The 16,071-nt window shown below is 45.7% G+C and overlaps 1 protein-coding gene across 1 annotated transcript; it reads right to left on the reverse strand.

The window, feature by feature from the left end:
* Window positions 1–232: 232 nt before the first annotated feature.
* On the reverse strand, window positions 233–15,487 carry LOC121291362 (H-2 class II histocompatibility antigen, E-S beta chain-like). The gene is made up of 6 exons (XM_041212432.1): window positions 15,331–15,487; window positions 9,302–9,562; window positions 5,676–5,957; window positions 3,461–3,577; window positions 1,258–1,287; window positions 233–792 (listed from the first exon to the last, which is right to left on the reverse strand). Exons 1-6 carry the CDS (start codon window positions 15,431–15,433, stop codon window positions 767–769), a joined length of 819 nt encoding a protein of 272 aa, XP_041068366.1. The 5' UTR covers window positions 15,434–15,487; the 3' UTR covers window positions 233–766.
* Window positions 15,488–16,071: the final 584 nt, after the last annotated feature.

The following is a 16,071-nucleotide window of genomic DNA, read 5'->3' on the forward strand; positions in this document are numbered from 1 at the left end:
ACAGCTCGTTTTTGTACAATGGGACGGTTAGTATAGAGGGTGCACAGAGGAACTAGGCTCAAACCAAAACTCAGTGCACATCAGCTCCATACTGCCAGCCAAAAAAAGTGTAAGTTTCTGCACATGTGTGCTTTGATTTTAAGGACCTAAAATGTATTAATTAGGAATGATAGTTTGATCTCAAAGTGTGGGAGTGGCAAGAGTGTAAAGGACCAACACCGGCAGTCCCAAGTACAAAATGGTCTTTATCATCAAACTGGTTCCACTATGACAAACACATTCAAAGATCATTAAAAGGTTATTAAATCACAAGCTGCATAAAATCATTTAGATATAAAGTTAGAGAATTTGACAAGCAAATAATGTAGATTTCAAAACATTTACAAGGCTGAATGAACTGGACAGGAAGTGTCAAAATAGGAAAGACTCAGACCTATACCCAACTCTGATCCCTGTATCTCACCTGGGGCGGGGGGAGAAAGAGGAGAGGAGGGGGGAGGTTAGCCACTCATCATGAGTCATGACAGTAAGTGGTACACTGATCATATCCCTGTTTTTAAGCTGTGTATTTAACATAAACAAGCTGCAGTGTAAAAATCTCCATATTTCATAAAATTAATCATAAGCTGTCAAAAGCCAAGGTCAAGTCAAGTGAGCTATAGTCACTTTGGATACAGAGTCAGGAGAAGGGGTTAAGATGCATTTCAAAGCTGTTTTATCCTGTCTGCCATTGATGTTTCCAATCGAATCTGTGCAGGTGGGTCAGTTAACTGACAGCTGGACTCATCAGACCTGAAACAAAGATTACCAGGGTTAGAAAGTGCAGAGCCCATCTACTCAGCACATGCACACACTACTAATGTGAATCACTAAAGGGCACATGGTCAGCCTGCCATTAATCTTAATGGACAGATAGCATTGGGCTAGAATTGTACAATACACTAGCACAATGGAGCTCTACAAAATGCACTTGACAGATTGTACAAATTCCAGAGAAGCTGCCAAAACCATGGAAATGATCAAATTTTAGGTGGAGTCAGGGGTCACCTTTGTGATAAAGGAAACCTAGATTAAGATCTTCAGATGGAGTGTTTTCACCAATACGGCTAATCAGTTTGTGATAGCTTAGGGTCACAGACAGTTCAGCCTTGGGAAAATATCTCCCTAGTTTAAATTCTGTTATAATAGTCAAAACTGACTTCATTTGAAAGCACTCACCCCTTCAAATCTAAAATAATTCTCTGCTAGGGTACTTACGTGGGCCGTGATTGCTGGAATCCAGGATTGCTGAAAGGGAAAGTAAACATGATTAGTTTGTCTGAGATGAAGGTTGTTGCTTTAAGGCCCACTCCAGGATTTTAGCACAAAATGAGGGGGCACTCCAGTGCAGTACTGTGGGAATGCTGCACCTTCAGAGGTACGAGCTTTCAGGTGAGATGTTAAGAGGCCCATCAAGTGGGTACATGATTCAATGTCTTGAATGAGGAACAGGAGAATTATCCTTTGTGCCCTAAATTTCACCCAACAAATCAATATTAAGATTAGCTAGCTCATGTTTTTCCAGAACAGCCTGACAATCCCACAATACTATATCAAACACAGGGTCCCCATTTCCCCTTCACAGCCTGCTCTGAACTTCACCTCATTGTCAGTAACCCAGTCAATCTAGCAGCTACCAGACTGTAGAACTTGAAATATGAGTGTGTGTGTGAATATATTACCATTTAATACAAGTGGAATTTCAATGAGTCTTGAAAATATGGCTGTTAAATCTGTAGAACATGGGAGATGAGTATGTTGGTATAGGACCAAAGCACATACTTATATCCTGGGTTACTGTTAGTCCATTATACATCTGGCCCTTTGCTCCTGAACCAAGAAAAATCCTACCCTGATGTTACAACTACTTTTAACTGTCAAAATCCTGCTCTGGGATAGTAGGGCAATTGCAAGGAATTTCCTGCTCTGCTTTTAGTGTGGATGGAATGCTAAAGTGCAAAATCCTTGTTACCTTGTTCTAGTTTTTAAAATCATTTACAGGATGTGGGTGTCACTGGCTAGGCCAGCATTTATTACCCATCCTTAATTGCCCTCAGTGAGCTGCCTTCTTGAATTGCTGCAGTCTTTGGTGTAGGTATATGGAGTGCTGCTAGGGAGGGAGTTCCGGGATTTTGACCCAGTGACAGCGAAGGAACAGTGATATATTTCCAAGTCAGGATGGAGAGTGTCTTGGAGGGGAACTTCCAGGTGGTGATGTTCTCATGTATCTCCTGCCCTTGTCCTTCTAGATGGTAGTGGTCATGGTTTGGATGATGATGTCTATGGAGCCTTGGTGAGTTTCTGCAGTGCATCTTGTAGATGGTACACATTGCTGCCACTATGCAGTGGTGGAAGGACTGAATGTTTGTGGATGGGGTGCCAATCAAACAGTTTGCTTTGTCCTGGATGGCATCAAGCTGCTCATGTTGTGGGAGCTGCACTCATCCAGACAAGTGGGGAGTATTCCAGCACACTCCTGATTTGAGAGTTGTAGATGGTAGACAGGTTTTGGGGAGTCAGGTGATGAGTTACTCACTGCAGGATTCCTAGCCTTTGACCTGCTCTTATATCCAGTAATTATATGGCCAGTCCAGTTCAGTTTCTGAAAAATGGTAACCCCCAGGATGTTGATAGTGGGGGAAATCAGTGATTAAATGTCAAGTGGCAATGGTTAGACTCTCTTGTTGGAGATGGTCATTGCCTGGCACTTGTGCACAATTTTGCTAGGACTTCTTGATAACAGTCAAATGCTGCCTTGATGTCCAGGACAGTCACTCAACTTACCTCTTGAGTTCAGCTCTTTTGTCCACATTTGAATCAAGACTGTAATGAGGAGCTGACTGACACTGGCAGAACCCAAACTGAGTATCAGTGAGCAGGTTATTGCTAAGCTAGTGCTTCTTGCAAGCACAGTTGATGACCCCTTCCATTACTTTACTGATGGAGAGTAGACTGATGGGGCAGTAATTGGCCAGGTTGGATTTGTCCTGCTTTGTGTACAGGACATACTTGGGCAATTTGCCACATTGCCAGGTAGATGCCAGTGTTGTAGCTCTGCTGGAACAGTTTGGCTAGGGGTGTGGCAAGTTCTGGAACACAAATCTATCACTAAGTATTATTGCAGGAATATTTTTAGGCCCATGGTGTAATGTGAAAAACAAACTGCAAAGGCCAAGTCCCAAGGCAACACTAGCTAACTCCCAATGTGAGGGAATTGCCCTGCTAGTAGCAACAATGTCAAACTGCTGGATTTCAGGATAGCATTTGAGACTTAAATTGATAACTCTACATTCCCTACCATCAGTTTTACTTTGTATAGTACAATATGAACAGCTTCCAGTTAGCCCAGGGTCAGCCGAAGACAGCAACCTGAGGGTAGGAGTGCCTTGTACTCTCCACAGAGACAGGAAGAGAATCTCACCTTTAGCATTCTTCAGCTTCATTATCACTCCAGCCAGCAGAATGATCAACCCGATCCCAAAACCCAGGGCTCCAACAATGATCTTGGGTTTCTCTGATTCAGGTGTGCTCTGTACTTCTGTGCAAGTAAAACAAGTGTTAGAGCAGCATTAGGTACCCATGGTAACAAAGCCTGTAGCCACACCACCACAGAATGGGATTCCAAGTCAAGTCCTTGTTCAGATGGGATTGCAATTGGGCAGGGGGGGGGGGGGTGCACAAGAGAACTGAGAATCTGTAGACAGTGAGCTCAGAGGAGAAAGGGGAGACTGGAAAGGGGATGTGCAAGGTGCTGACTGTACTAGACCTCCAAGCACACTCCCACCCTGTTCCAAAGGGTACTCAAATCCCAGCACTGTAGGGTCTTTTTGTCTAATGGTTAATGTTGTCACATCCTTTCCAAGTGATTGTTACACAGGTCCCTGTGAATGTGAGCTTAAAGGGACTAACTTCAGCATCCTCAGTGGAAGAACTGTCATTATTATTACCTTCAACTATCTAATAAACTGCTCTGGGTTGGAAATGTGCATTACTGGATTTGATGGCATGAGAGAAATTGCCAATACTTTACACCGGAATAAGGAATTTCCAGCACTCACTAACCTATTCATCCAGCTATTTGAGCTGAGGGATAATCATGGAGTGATTACAATAATTCCACCATGGGAATTTGGGGTCAGAGGAAAGGAGGAGCAGAGTGGGCTCACTGCAATTATAAGTTTAAATTCTCAATGTTTACTGAGCTACCATTTCTAGTTAATCACAGGAAGGGATAGATGTTTGGTCCCTGCTGGATGTGTTGAGTAGCAGATGCTATCCCAGACAAAAATCAACCGTGGGAAATGTCTCCAACTGAGATTACTGCAGTTTAAGATATCAGAGGGGGCTTTGGACACAATTGACATCACTATGCAGAATTCTGGAACAAACATTTGAGGGTATTCATTCCATTGAGATAGGGAGCAGACACTAGTAAGGGAGTGCAAGTTCACAGGTGGTCAAGGGAGGGATTATAGTGTCACCTAAACCAAAAAACAAGGTTCAAGTGTTGGCAGGGGTAATTAATGATTCAGTCAGGAATGCCGTAATAAGAAAACTTGATACTTAGAGTGGGTAGAATGATGCGCATCATTTGCAATCCAGATTTGGTCCTGTTGTCCCTTATCCTAGCTCCTAGGAGTCATTTTGTAAATATAATGGCCAGGGACAGCCACATGGAGCTACTGGAGATAGGAAAAGGCAGTTGTGAAGGATGGTAATCTCTGGATCCCAGCTATGATCCAGGATAGGAAGATCAGGAAGTTCAACATATGGCTAATTTTAAAATTCTCTTTAATGGGATGTGGGTTGTGCTAGATAGGCCAGCATTTATTGCCCATCCCCAATTGCCCTTAAGGTGGTGAGCTGCCTTCTTGAACTGCTGCAATCCATGTTGTGTAGGTACACCCAGTGTTGTTAGGGAGTTCCAGGATTTTGGCCCAACAGTGAAGGAACAGCAATATATTTCCAAGTCAGAATGGTGAGTAATTTGGAGGGGAACTTGCAGATGGCATTCCCATGTGTCTGCTGCCCTTGTTCTTCTAGATGGTAGTGGTCATGGGTTTGGAAGGTGCTGTCAAAGGAGCCTTGGTGAGCTAGTGCTGTGTATCTTGTAGATAGTGGCTGCTGCCACTGTCAGTGGATGGCAGAGACGTTGAAGGGGGTGGAAGGGGTACCAATCAAGCTGGCTGCTTTGTCCGGGATGGTGTCAAGCGTCTTGTATTGCTGGAGCTGCACATCCAGGCAACTGGAGAGAAATGTTCTATTTAATGGGGTATTGACACTAGCTTTGGGAAGGATAAATGACACTTGAACAGGACAAGTGCTAATGAAATAGAGAAAAAATAAAAAGAATTATTTAAACCAACAAGAAAGCACAAGGAAAATAAAACAATTCAGAATGAACAAAGGTTGTTCTAAATGTAGATTTGGAAGTATAAATAGAAGGCAAGCATGCAATTTGCACAGTTTAGATTTAAAAACTTATTTAAAATGTTGCACATCAAATGGATCAAGTCATAAAATACTGGGTTTTATGGTCATAGATATCAAATATAAAAGCTGAGATGCAAGGGTTTGTGTTTAAAGCTCTACAACCCATTTGCAAAAGCTGTAGTATGTTATACTATGTCTCTTACCCCAGTCAACACTCCTGGGCTCATTCAGGCTGATGTGTTCCACGTGGCAGGTATATTTATCCCCAGACACTGGTTGATATTGGAGGAGTTCCTCCACTTGATAGGTCCAGTCACCATCTGATAACAGGGCAGTGTTGAGGACACTATCAGGAAGTGGCACACCATTTTTCAGCCATGTGACTTTGATTTTGGAAGGGTAAAATCCAGTGACACGACACGAGAGCAGGGCCGACTGTCCAGAATGTTGGGAGATTTTAGGTCGGACTGTGACTGTAGGTTTGACTGGAACAGAAAGAAAGAGGTAACTTTAGAATCCAAGAAAAGCAGAGTATAATGATAATAAATGATTTCTATCATGTCTGATTCTCTCAGCCACTGATGTCTGTCTACAGTTAATATCAGACAATATCCTTGTCTACAAGTTTCATTCTTAATTTTGGTGATGAAGATCAATCTATGGAAAAAAGGCAGGGATTTCCATTGACTAATGACAGATATATTGTAAACTATTTGCAGTACCAAATATTCACTTGGTGCAAAAACCTCTGCATAACCCACACCAGGGGAGTGATGTTAGATTCACTGACTGCAGTCTACACTGAGCTGCACTACCTCCAAACTGAGATCCGTATTGTGTAACCAATTCTGCAGAAACATTGGACTCTCATGGCCATGGTTTTATTTGGTTTAGATCTATTAAGTTGAGCAATTATCTTGAACAATAGGAAGCTAATGGGCTTCAGTAGGTTCAGTGCAACCAGTCTGGTTCCAATGCATTTGGCTGAACACTGAGCAGCACTGACATGGTTAACAGGAGGAGGCAGAGGTCTCTGAGTAACTCAGCAGCTAAACCTCCCAGGCCATCATCACAACTGGCCAATGCAATACTAGCAAGAGAGCAGGTCCTGGTAGCCACCAATTTATTGACACCTTGATGATAGAAAGGCCACCTTCAGATGCTGCAGAAGGTGCTAAGGAGCCAACCACATCCCAGGATCCCTCCCAAGGATCTGCCTTCCACTGGGGCAGCACAAGTGGAAATTAGAGACCTTCACATTATCACCATGGGAGGAACCAAACCATTAAAGGCGTCTACCAAATAAACTAGGCCCATGGATTGAACCTTGGTGCTGCAGTTTGTTTCATCCCACATTACTGTTTCAGGCTATAACTGAATATGTGGAGATGGGGGGGGGGGGGGGGGGGAAAAACAGTACTGGCACTGGGTAATACATGGGGGATGGAGACAGCAACAATAGTGCAGTATAATGGAGAATGTTAGACTAAGTCCCATAGAGGGTTGACTGTAATATTCTGATGTCATAGAAAGAAGTGACAGACTCTGATCACAAGTGCAAGAGAAGTAGCATGAAAAGGAGCTAGTGTAGGGAGTGCAGCAAGTCCTCACTAAGTCAGCCCACTTAGCATTGGCTTTAATGCCATTTATTCTTGTGTCTTTTCAATTTACATTGCCATTTAATGTTGTCTGCACCCACCCCCCCACCCATGCTGCACTCTGGGCCAGCCACTGCCATGCTCTGATGCCAGAGACACCAGTCACCAGAGACCCAGGCTGTGGAGAGAGAGCAAGGCCTGAGATCTAGGAGAAGTGCTTGGCTGGGATGGGGAAGCTGCCAGTCACCAATTGGTGATGAACTGCAAGTAACCCAGGCCAGCTGCAACCCCTCTGGCTTCTCCCACAACCTTCTGAAAACTGAGGAAGGGGTCCAGGCTGGAGGAGAGGGGCTTGGAAGTTGGAGAAATACAATTCCCACTGTTCTCCCCACCACTCCCAAAGAATCACTCAGCAGCTTCTCCCCCTCATTCAAGCAACCCCTGCCCCACATCCAAGCTCACTCTGGCCCTCCCACTCCTTTGTACTTCTGTGAAACAGCTTCACCAGAATGTCAACCTCACCAGGCTGGGTAAAAAAGTCAAAAATTTCCTTTTGGTAAATCTGGCATTACATAATTAAAAGTACCCTTTTAAGACAACACATTGAAGATGGTAGAGCATTGAGGGGGCAGTTAATAAGGCATATAGTATCTTAGGCTTTAATAGGGGCATTGAGTACAGAGTAAGGAGGTCACGTTGAACTTATATAAGACACTAGTTATGCCTCATCTGGAGTACTGCATCCAGTTCTGGGCACTGTACTGAGGATGTGAAGACATTGGAGAGTGTACAGAGGAGATTCACAAGAGTGATTCCAGGCATAAAGAACTGTAGCTATGAGATAGATTGGAGGGGTTGGGCTTGTTTTCCTTAGAGAAGAAAGGAGGATGAGAGGAGACTTGATTGAGGTATTCAAGATCCTGAGGGTGTGGACAGGGGAAATAGTGAGAACCTGTTTCCACTCAAGAGCATCAAGAACTAGAGGGCACAGATTCAAAATAATTGGCAAAAGGAGTAAAAGTGATGCAAGGAAATTTTTTCATGCAAAGGGTGGTTGGAGTCTGGAACAAACTTCAATAGGGTGGCGGAGGCAGGTTCAATTGAGATATTCAAAAGGTTTGCTATCTGAAAAGAGAACATGCAAGGTTACAGAGATAAGGCAGGAGAGTGGAACCAGAGAGAATGCCCTTCTGAGTGCCAGTGCAGACGTGGATTGAATGACCTTTTGCACTGCAAACGTTCTGATATGCTTTACCTTGGGATCAAAAGTACTGCACATTGGGAACCACCTAACTAGCTAAACTGTTCTTCAAGAGCCAAAATGGACATGACAGGCTGAATGGCCTCCATCTGTGCTTTAACCATTCCATGACTCAAGAACATGAATTGGAGTCAACAGGGGCCTTAAACAGCAATTTGACTTGTTTGAGCGCTCAGAGGAACATCCTAACCTCAACCCCACCCTCATCACCCACAGTAACTTTGAAGAGGGGGCAATGCGACACTGGAACAGAGCCCAAAGAGCCCTGCAGCAAGGGACTTACCAGGGAAATGTGCAAGGATTTCCTCGAACGGAAGTGGGACAGTCGCAGGGGGCATGGGGAAAAGAGGGAGAGGAGTAACCCTGGGGCATAGGCCGTAGCCTCACTTCACAAAGGCAGTGACAGGGGGAATGCTGGTCAGTGTCTGGACACAGGATAGGTCAGGGTGGGGGGGTGGGGGGGACACAGGCCCCGCTCCCCCCGGGTCAGGGTGGGGGGGGGTGGGGGGGGACACAGGCCCCGCTCCCCCCGGGTCAGGGTGGGGGGGTGGGGGGGACACAGGCCCCGCTCCCCCCGGGTCAGGGTGGGGGGGTGGGGGGGACACAGGCCCCGCTCCCCCCGGGTCAGGGTGGGGGGGTGGGGGGGGGACACAGGCCCCGCTCCCCCCGGGTCAGGGTGGGGGGGGTGGGGGGGGGACACAGGCCCCGCTCCCCCCGGGTCAGGGTGGGGGGGGGTGGGGGGGGACACAGGCCCCGCTCCCCCCGGGTCAGGGTGGGGGGGGTGGGGGGGGGACACAGGCCCCGCTCCCCCCGGGTCAGGGTGGGGGGGGTGGGGGGGGACACAGGCCCCGCTCCCCCCGGGTCAGGGTGGGGGGGGACACAGGCCCCGCTCCCCCCGGGTCAGGGTGGGGGGGTGGGGGGGACAGACAGGTCACAGTGAGGGGCCTCCTCCCACCCCCCCGGGTCTCACCTCTCCGGGTCAGAACCTCACTCTCATAGATCGGAATGTTATTCTGACAGATGCCGATCGCTTCCTGGTACGTCGCTGCCGCGCTCTCTCGATTCCATCTGTCCACATTACTCTTCATCCAATCCTTCACCGCGATGAACTTCTTCTGGGCAAAGTCGAAATACACGATCAGCTCGTGATCATAGACATCCTGACTGATATAGGTCCAGGTCCCGGTGCTGTTAAACTCACATCCGACAATCCGGTTATAGGTGTGAGCCCCTGAGAGAGAGAGAGAGAGAGAGAGTTACTGACCGACACACCCGACCCCAGGGTGGGGGTAAAATCCTCTTGTCCGAAGCGACTCCTTCACGGGGAGGAGGGGGGAGGGAAATCAAACTTCACTCGGGGCTCGGGGGGCGGCGCAATTCGGGCAGCTCCCATTGCCGGGGGTTGGGGGGGGCTGTGCTCAGCCTCTAGACCGGGCCCCGTCTCTAACCCAGCAGCCGGAAGGCGGAGGCCAGTCCCCAGCCCATCCCGAGGGGGCGGGGTGGTGGGTCGGGAACCGGTCACTGCATCACTGGAAACTTGTGTTTCTCCCATTCATTCAGTCTCGGCACCCGAGTCTCACTGATGCAGCAAGCACGCCAGCTACAACTGGAATGACAGCAGGAAATGGGCCATCCCACCCAAACCACAAATCCAAGTCGTTCTGCATTCCAAAGGGACCATTCCTTCCACAACACCCTGGTCCACTCCTCAATCACTCGTCCCCTTCCCACAGCACCTTTGCAAGCACAGGAAATGCAACACCAACCCTTCTCACCAAGGACCAAACTCCACTCCCAGCTGGATCAGCAATTTACTATCAAATTAGTATATTGCACAATGTAGTCCTCTACATGGCACCCAATCTGCATTTTATATCCCCAATATTCCTTCTAATTGTCCCAATGGGTGGAATCAATTTTGTGCGCGCTACCAGAAAACAGAACTATTACCCAGATCAGGCCTGCACATGACTCCAGACCTACAGCAATGTAATTGACTTGTAACTACTGAGCTGGCCTAGCAAGTCACCCAGTCGTCAAGGGGCAGCTCACCACCACCTGCAAGGTGACTTCGGGATGGGCAATAAATGCTGGCCTAGCCAGTTACACCCACATGCTGTGAAAAAATTCTTAACTGTCTTTGGGATATCCTGAGATGTCCCAACGTGCTACACAAATGCAAATTCTTCAGAATGGTTACAGCACAGGAGGGGATCATTCAGACCACCATACCTGTGCTGGCTGCCTTCAACAGCAACCCAGTTAGTCCCCACTGTCCTGCCATTTCCCACACTTGAATTAATCTTCAACATAGTTCCAGGCATTGCATTCCAGATCTTACTTGCTGCAGAAAAATCTTCACCTGTTGCCATTGGGTCTTTTGATAATCATCTTAAATCAGTGTCCTCCAGTTCCCAGCCTGCCCACCAATGGGAACAGATTCTGTGCCCTCCTCAGACCCCTCATTTTGAACAGGTCTATCAAATTGCCTCTAATATCTTCTCTTCTCCAAGGAGAAGAGCCCCAGCATCTCCAATCTGTCCACATAACCCTCATCCCAGGAACCGCTTGTAAATGGTGTTACTTTGTACAGAAACTGAGGCAAATCTGTGGTGGAATGGCAGTTCTTCTAGTCAGGATTTTTGCAGGTATTTACATTGTTTGAGAAATCTTGTTGCACTGCATGGCTAGTATTCCTTATGTTATTCATAGTTCTTCTTGTTGATTAAAACATAATTTACTGTTGAGGGTTTGCTGGTTGTGTATTGTGTCTGAAGATTAATTGTTAGAGTTGACTATGTAATGAAAGAATAGGATGCCTCATATTGCTGAAATACCTATTCCAGCCAACACTACACCTGAGAAAACAAAATTAAGAGCTAAGAAGAGAGTCTCAATTGATTAAGCTTGTCATTACCTTGTCAATAATAATTAAGTACTGTTTTGACAGCCATTTGGTTCTATACTGAAATACCAGAGAGCTGGAAGAATTTAAGCACAAAATGCATCTTCTGGGTTTTATTGTTTCTGTTGGGTTCATTGAAATTGTTACTCTTGAAGCCATTTGTTTTGCAAAAGCCAAATTCCCTCAAACCACTCAACTGAAGAAGGTTGCATGACAAAAGCCACTGTTACCAGTCTGGGCAGAGTTAGATTTTAGCTATTGCAGTTAGCTGGGCAATACAACTTAAAAGTCCCCATTTGAGATTGGTATAAAAACAGATTTAGGCTGATCTAAACACTCTTTAAACTGCATCTCCTTAAGCTTATTGACTACAGGGATATTTTCCAAGTCTCCCCCACACCAAATCCCTGGACCTGTGAATCAGTAGCTCACAGCTTCTGAAGCTTAGTCTATTGCAGGTGTTCTGACACTGTTTCCTTACTTTCCAGTGACACTTCAGGACACAGCTGCTCCTCCCTCCAGTTCAATCTTGCTGCTTGCCCAAAGCTACCACTTTTTCCACATTCTTGCTCAGGAGGCAGCTGAGATGGATCATCCACTCACTTTTGGCTGAAGATGGTTACAAATGTTTCAGCCATGTCTTTGCACTGATGTGCTGGGAATAATGGGATATTTGTGAAGCCTCCTCCAGTTAGTTGTTTAACTGTCCATCTCCCACATCTGGTTCTGAATGGTGGCCTACAGAGCTTGCTGCTTTTGTTTGGCATGCATCCCTCATGATGTGGCAGGACTGCAGAGCTTAGATCTGATCTGTTAGTTGTGGGATTGCTTAGTTCTGACTATAGCATGCTGCTTGGCATGTGAGTAGTCCTGTGTTGTAGCTTCATCAGGTCAACACCTCATTTTTAGGTATGCCTGGTGCTGTTCCTGGCATGCTGTCCTGCACTCTTCATTGAACCAGGGCTGATCCCCTGGCTTGACAGTAATGTAGAGTGGGGGAATATGCCAGGTATGAGATTACAGATTGTGTTCAAGTACAATTCTGCTGCTGATGGCCCACAGTACCTTATGAATGCTCAGTCTCGAGTTGCTAGATCAGTTCGAAATCTAGCCCATTTAGCACAGTGGTAGCCCCACACAACATGGAGGGTTTCCTCAATGTGAAGGCAGGACTGTCTCCACAAGGACTGTGCAGTGGTCACTTCTACCGATACTGTCATGGACAAATGCATCTGCAGCAGGCAGATTGGTGAGGGTGAGGGTGACCCAGTCTAGCAGCTATGTCCTTTAGCACTCAGCCAGTCAGGCAGTAGTGGTGCTACCGAGCCACTCAGTGATGGACATTGAAGTCCCCTTCCCAGAGTATATTCTGCACCCTTGCCACCCTCAGTGGTTCCCCCAATTGGTATTCAACATAGAGGAGCACTGATTATCAGATATGGAGGGAAAATGAGAATTTATCTCCCACTTAAGTTGGGAGAATCAGGAACACTCCCTAAAATCTTTTCATGGAATTAGTTTGAGGATTTGGGGAGGTACATTACTGGAGAATTGGAGGGAGAAACTGGTAGGGTTACAGACAGCTAAAGGTGGAGGGGGAAAAGTGCATAGCTAAGCACAAGTGCTCTTCCAAAAGAGCCAGCATAGGCACAACAGGGTGAATGGCCTTGTCTCCATGAATTCCATAAACATCATTAATGTTGCTTTATAGTACAAAACACAAGCTTGAGGGGGAAGACAGTGATCTGATGTCTGTGGGAATGATCTAAGTGGGATGAGATTACAAGGATCACATTAGACTTGTATAGTGACAACAATTATTGGGGTATGGTGGATTAAAACTTTCTATTGCTGCATGAGGGTGTATACAAGGAGGCACTCAAGTTTTGTAGTCAGAAAGTCAACACCAGAGATCTGGAAAAGCCAAGATTCAAGGAGACTAATCAGCAGTAAAAGGTCAGAAGAATTTTGATGTTGTCCCATTCATCTGGTTCTTCCTGGGAATACTGGTGGAGGAATGAGGCTGCAGGGTCTGGGTTCCTTTCCAGTTAAGGCTCTGAAGGGGTTGGTATCATAATATTAGTTGTTCCCCTCCTATTAATAAAACTATAATATAAGCTAGTCTCTAATAGTGACAAATCAGATTGTTGCAAAAACCCATCTGGGTCACTAATGTCCTTTAGGGAAGGAAATCTTTCGTCCTTACCTGGTCTGGCCTACATGTGACTCCAGATTCACAGCAATGCGGTTGACTCTTAAATGCCCTCTGAAATGGTCTAGCAAACTACTCAGTTCAAGGGCAGTTAGGAATGGGCAACAAAGGCTGGCCTTGCCATCAACATTCTCATGCCATAGAGAAATTTAAAAAGTGACACCCAACATACTAACTAATGTTGCAACAGCTGGAGGCTCTTGCAATTAAATAATTTCTAATATCAATATGATAAAGTAATTAGAAAGTGATAATTCAGTGAAAAATGATCATGGATAAGTCACATGCATTTAACAACATATATACACAAAAAATTCAGGCTTACATAGATAAGCTAAAATTTAGTATCACTGGACACTCCTAGGAGTAGATACCATAACTTCACTACCAAAACTTTACTATCCACTGGACTAGTAATCTAGAGGTCCAGGGTAATGCTCTGGCAACTTGGGTTCAAATCCCACTGCAGCAGCTGGCGGAATTTGAGTTCAGTTAATAAAATTTAGAACATAAAGCTATTCTCAGTATAGTATAGTGACCATGAAACCATTGTCAATTGTCATAAAAACCCATCTGGTTCACTATTGTCTGTTAGGGAAGGAAATCTGCTGTCCTTACCTGGTCTGGCCAGGTACTTAACTGCCCTCTGCAATGGCCTTGTAAGCCACTTAAATCAAGGGCAGTTAGGGATGGGTGACAAACCCATTGGCCTTGGCAGTGACATCCACATCCCCCCCATGAAAGAATTTTAAAAATCCACTTAAATAAGTGTAACCATAAGATTTATTTATAGAAAAGGTGATTTCCTGTTGTTCCAGAAGTTGTACTGATCAACCTATTGTAAACTGTGAAACTTGGCTTTAATATTAGAGGAAAAAAGGATTTCCAGTGAAATGCAATCAATTTCTTAGTCTGTCAATACAACAGCTAGCACTAACTCCAGACTGCATGCTTGCTTTAATCTGAACCCTCAGCTTCTCACGGGGTGGTGGTGGTGTGGGGGGAGTGGGGGGGGGGGGGATGCAGAGGAAAAAAAAAAGACTTTCTGCCACACTGTTCCAAGCATAGGAAGCCCAAAATGGAGATAAGCAATTTAACAAGTAATACCCTAGCATGCCAATTAATTTGGCTCAAATATTAGAAATAGGGCCTGGTCAACATCATTGACCCTTAGTTCACTGAATCCAATTACAAACAACAAGCACCATTACTACCAAAAGTAGAACACTACAGATACTGAAATTGTCAAGTCAGATAGCATCTGTAGAGGGAGAAACAGAATTCACATTTCAGGCTGATGCCTTTTCATCACAACTGGAAAAAGTTAGAGATGCAACAGGTTTTAAGTACATCAGAGGTGGAGGAAGGGAACAAAGACGAAAAGGGTGGAAGGCAGGAGAGATTAAATGACAAGCGAGGTAATGGTACAAGGCAAACAAAGATTTTTAAGAGGACAAGTAAAGAAAGAAATATACAATACAAGCTCGCTTATGCATGACAAATGAGTAAAATATTTCAAGCTTCACAATGGCAGCAGGCAATAGACTTTTCCTGGGCTCCTCAGTGAGGAAGAAGTGAGCAGAGATTGGGTATGAGAATTTACACCTGTTCATCAGTAAAACCCATTTTTAAAAATCATAAAAATTGTCAAGGTGAGGTTATTAGCAGCTGAGTACAGGAATGATCAGAGACAGCCCAAACCCCCTGACCCTTTATCAGAGGTAAGGTTATTACTGGGCTGGGGTTTCCCTGAAAAGCAGCAAGAGTCCTGGGAATGATCTTTGATAATTTTAATGGGTTTAACTGTCGGGTTTCCCACTGAGTTTAATTCGGGTCTCTCTCTCCTCCCCACAGACTCTGACTCCCCCCGGGCGGTACTTACCAACCCCGTTGTCTCTCTGTCCATTGAAGATGAGTGAGACGCAGATGAAGAACGGGATCCTGAACCAGAGAGAACGGGGACCAATGACCCTGAACAGCGACATTCCAAAGTAAGACAGAGAAACAAACCCCAAACTGAAAACGATAGAGAATGAGCGGGCTTTAAATAGGGAGCAGGTAAAGAGGGACCAATCAGAACTTGGCACAGAGTGACCAATCAGAGTCAGGTAAAGGGAGCCCAATCAGAACCAGGCACGCAACGACCAATCAGAGCAAGGTAAAAAGGGTCGAATCAACACCAGGTAAAGAGAGACCAGCCGGAGAGAGGCATAGAGCGACCAATCAAAGTCCGGAGTTAGACTGCGGGGAGCCCATTAAGGCCATGCAATGACCAGAGCGTGTCCAATTAAAGCCGAGGTATTGGCAGAAAGCGGCCAATCAATGCCGGCGGGTGGGAGGGGGGGGCAAAAGGGACCAATCCGGGCCATAGAACACATTCGTCACCTGTTACCCGGCCGAAGTGAACCAGGGAATAAGAACCTGTGATAAAAACAAAAAAACTGCGGATGCTGGAAATCCAAAACAAAAACAGAATTACCTGGAAAAACTCAGCAGGTCTGGCAGCATCGGCGGAGAAGAAAAGAGTTGACGTTTCGAGTCCTCATGACCCTTCAGCAGAACTGGGTGAATCCCAGGAGAGGGATGAACTACAAGCTTATATTCACCCCTCTCCTAATATTCA

Source organism: Carcharodon carcharias, chromosome 19 (genome assembly GCF_017639515.1).
Source record: "Carcharodon carcharias isolate sCarCar2 chromosome 19, sCarCar2.pri, whole genome shotgun sequence".
Lineage (NCBI taxonomy): Eukaryota > Metazoa > Chordata > Chondrichthyes > Lamniformes > Lamnidae > Carcharodon > Carcharodon carcharias.

Excerpts from the sequence above, each read along its gene's own strand:
- LOC121291362 (XM_041212432.1), bottom strand. The coding sequence starts at position 15,433 with ATGTCGCTGTTCAGGGTCATTGGTCCCCGTTCTCTCTGGTTCAGGATC. Across the intron at positions 9,563-15,330 it reads ACAGAGAGACAACGGGGTTG|GGGCTCACACCTATAACCGG; the intron begins GTAAGTACCGCC and ends TCTCTCTCTCAG. Across the intron at positions 793-1,257 it reads TTCCAGCAATCACGGCCCAC|GTCTGATGAGTCCAGCTGTC; the intron begins GTAAGTACCCTA and ends TCTTTGTTTCAG.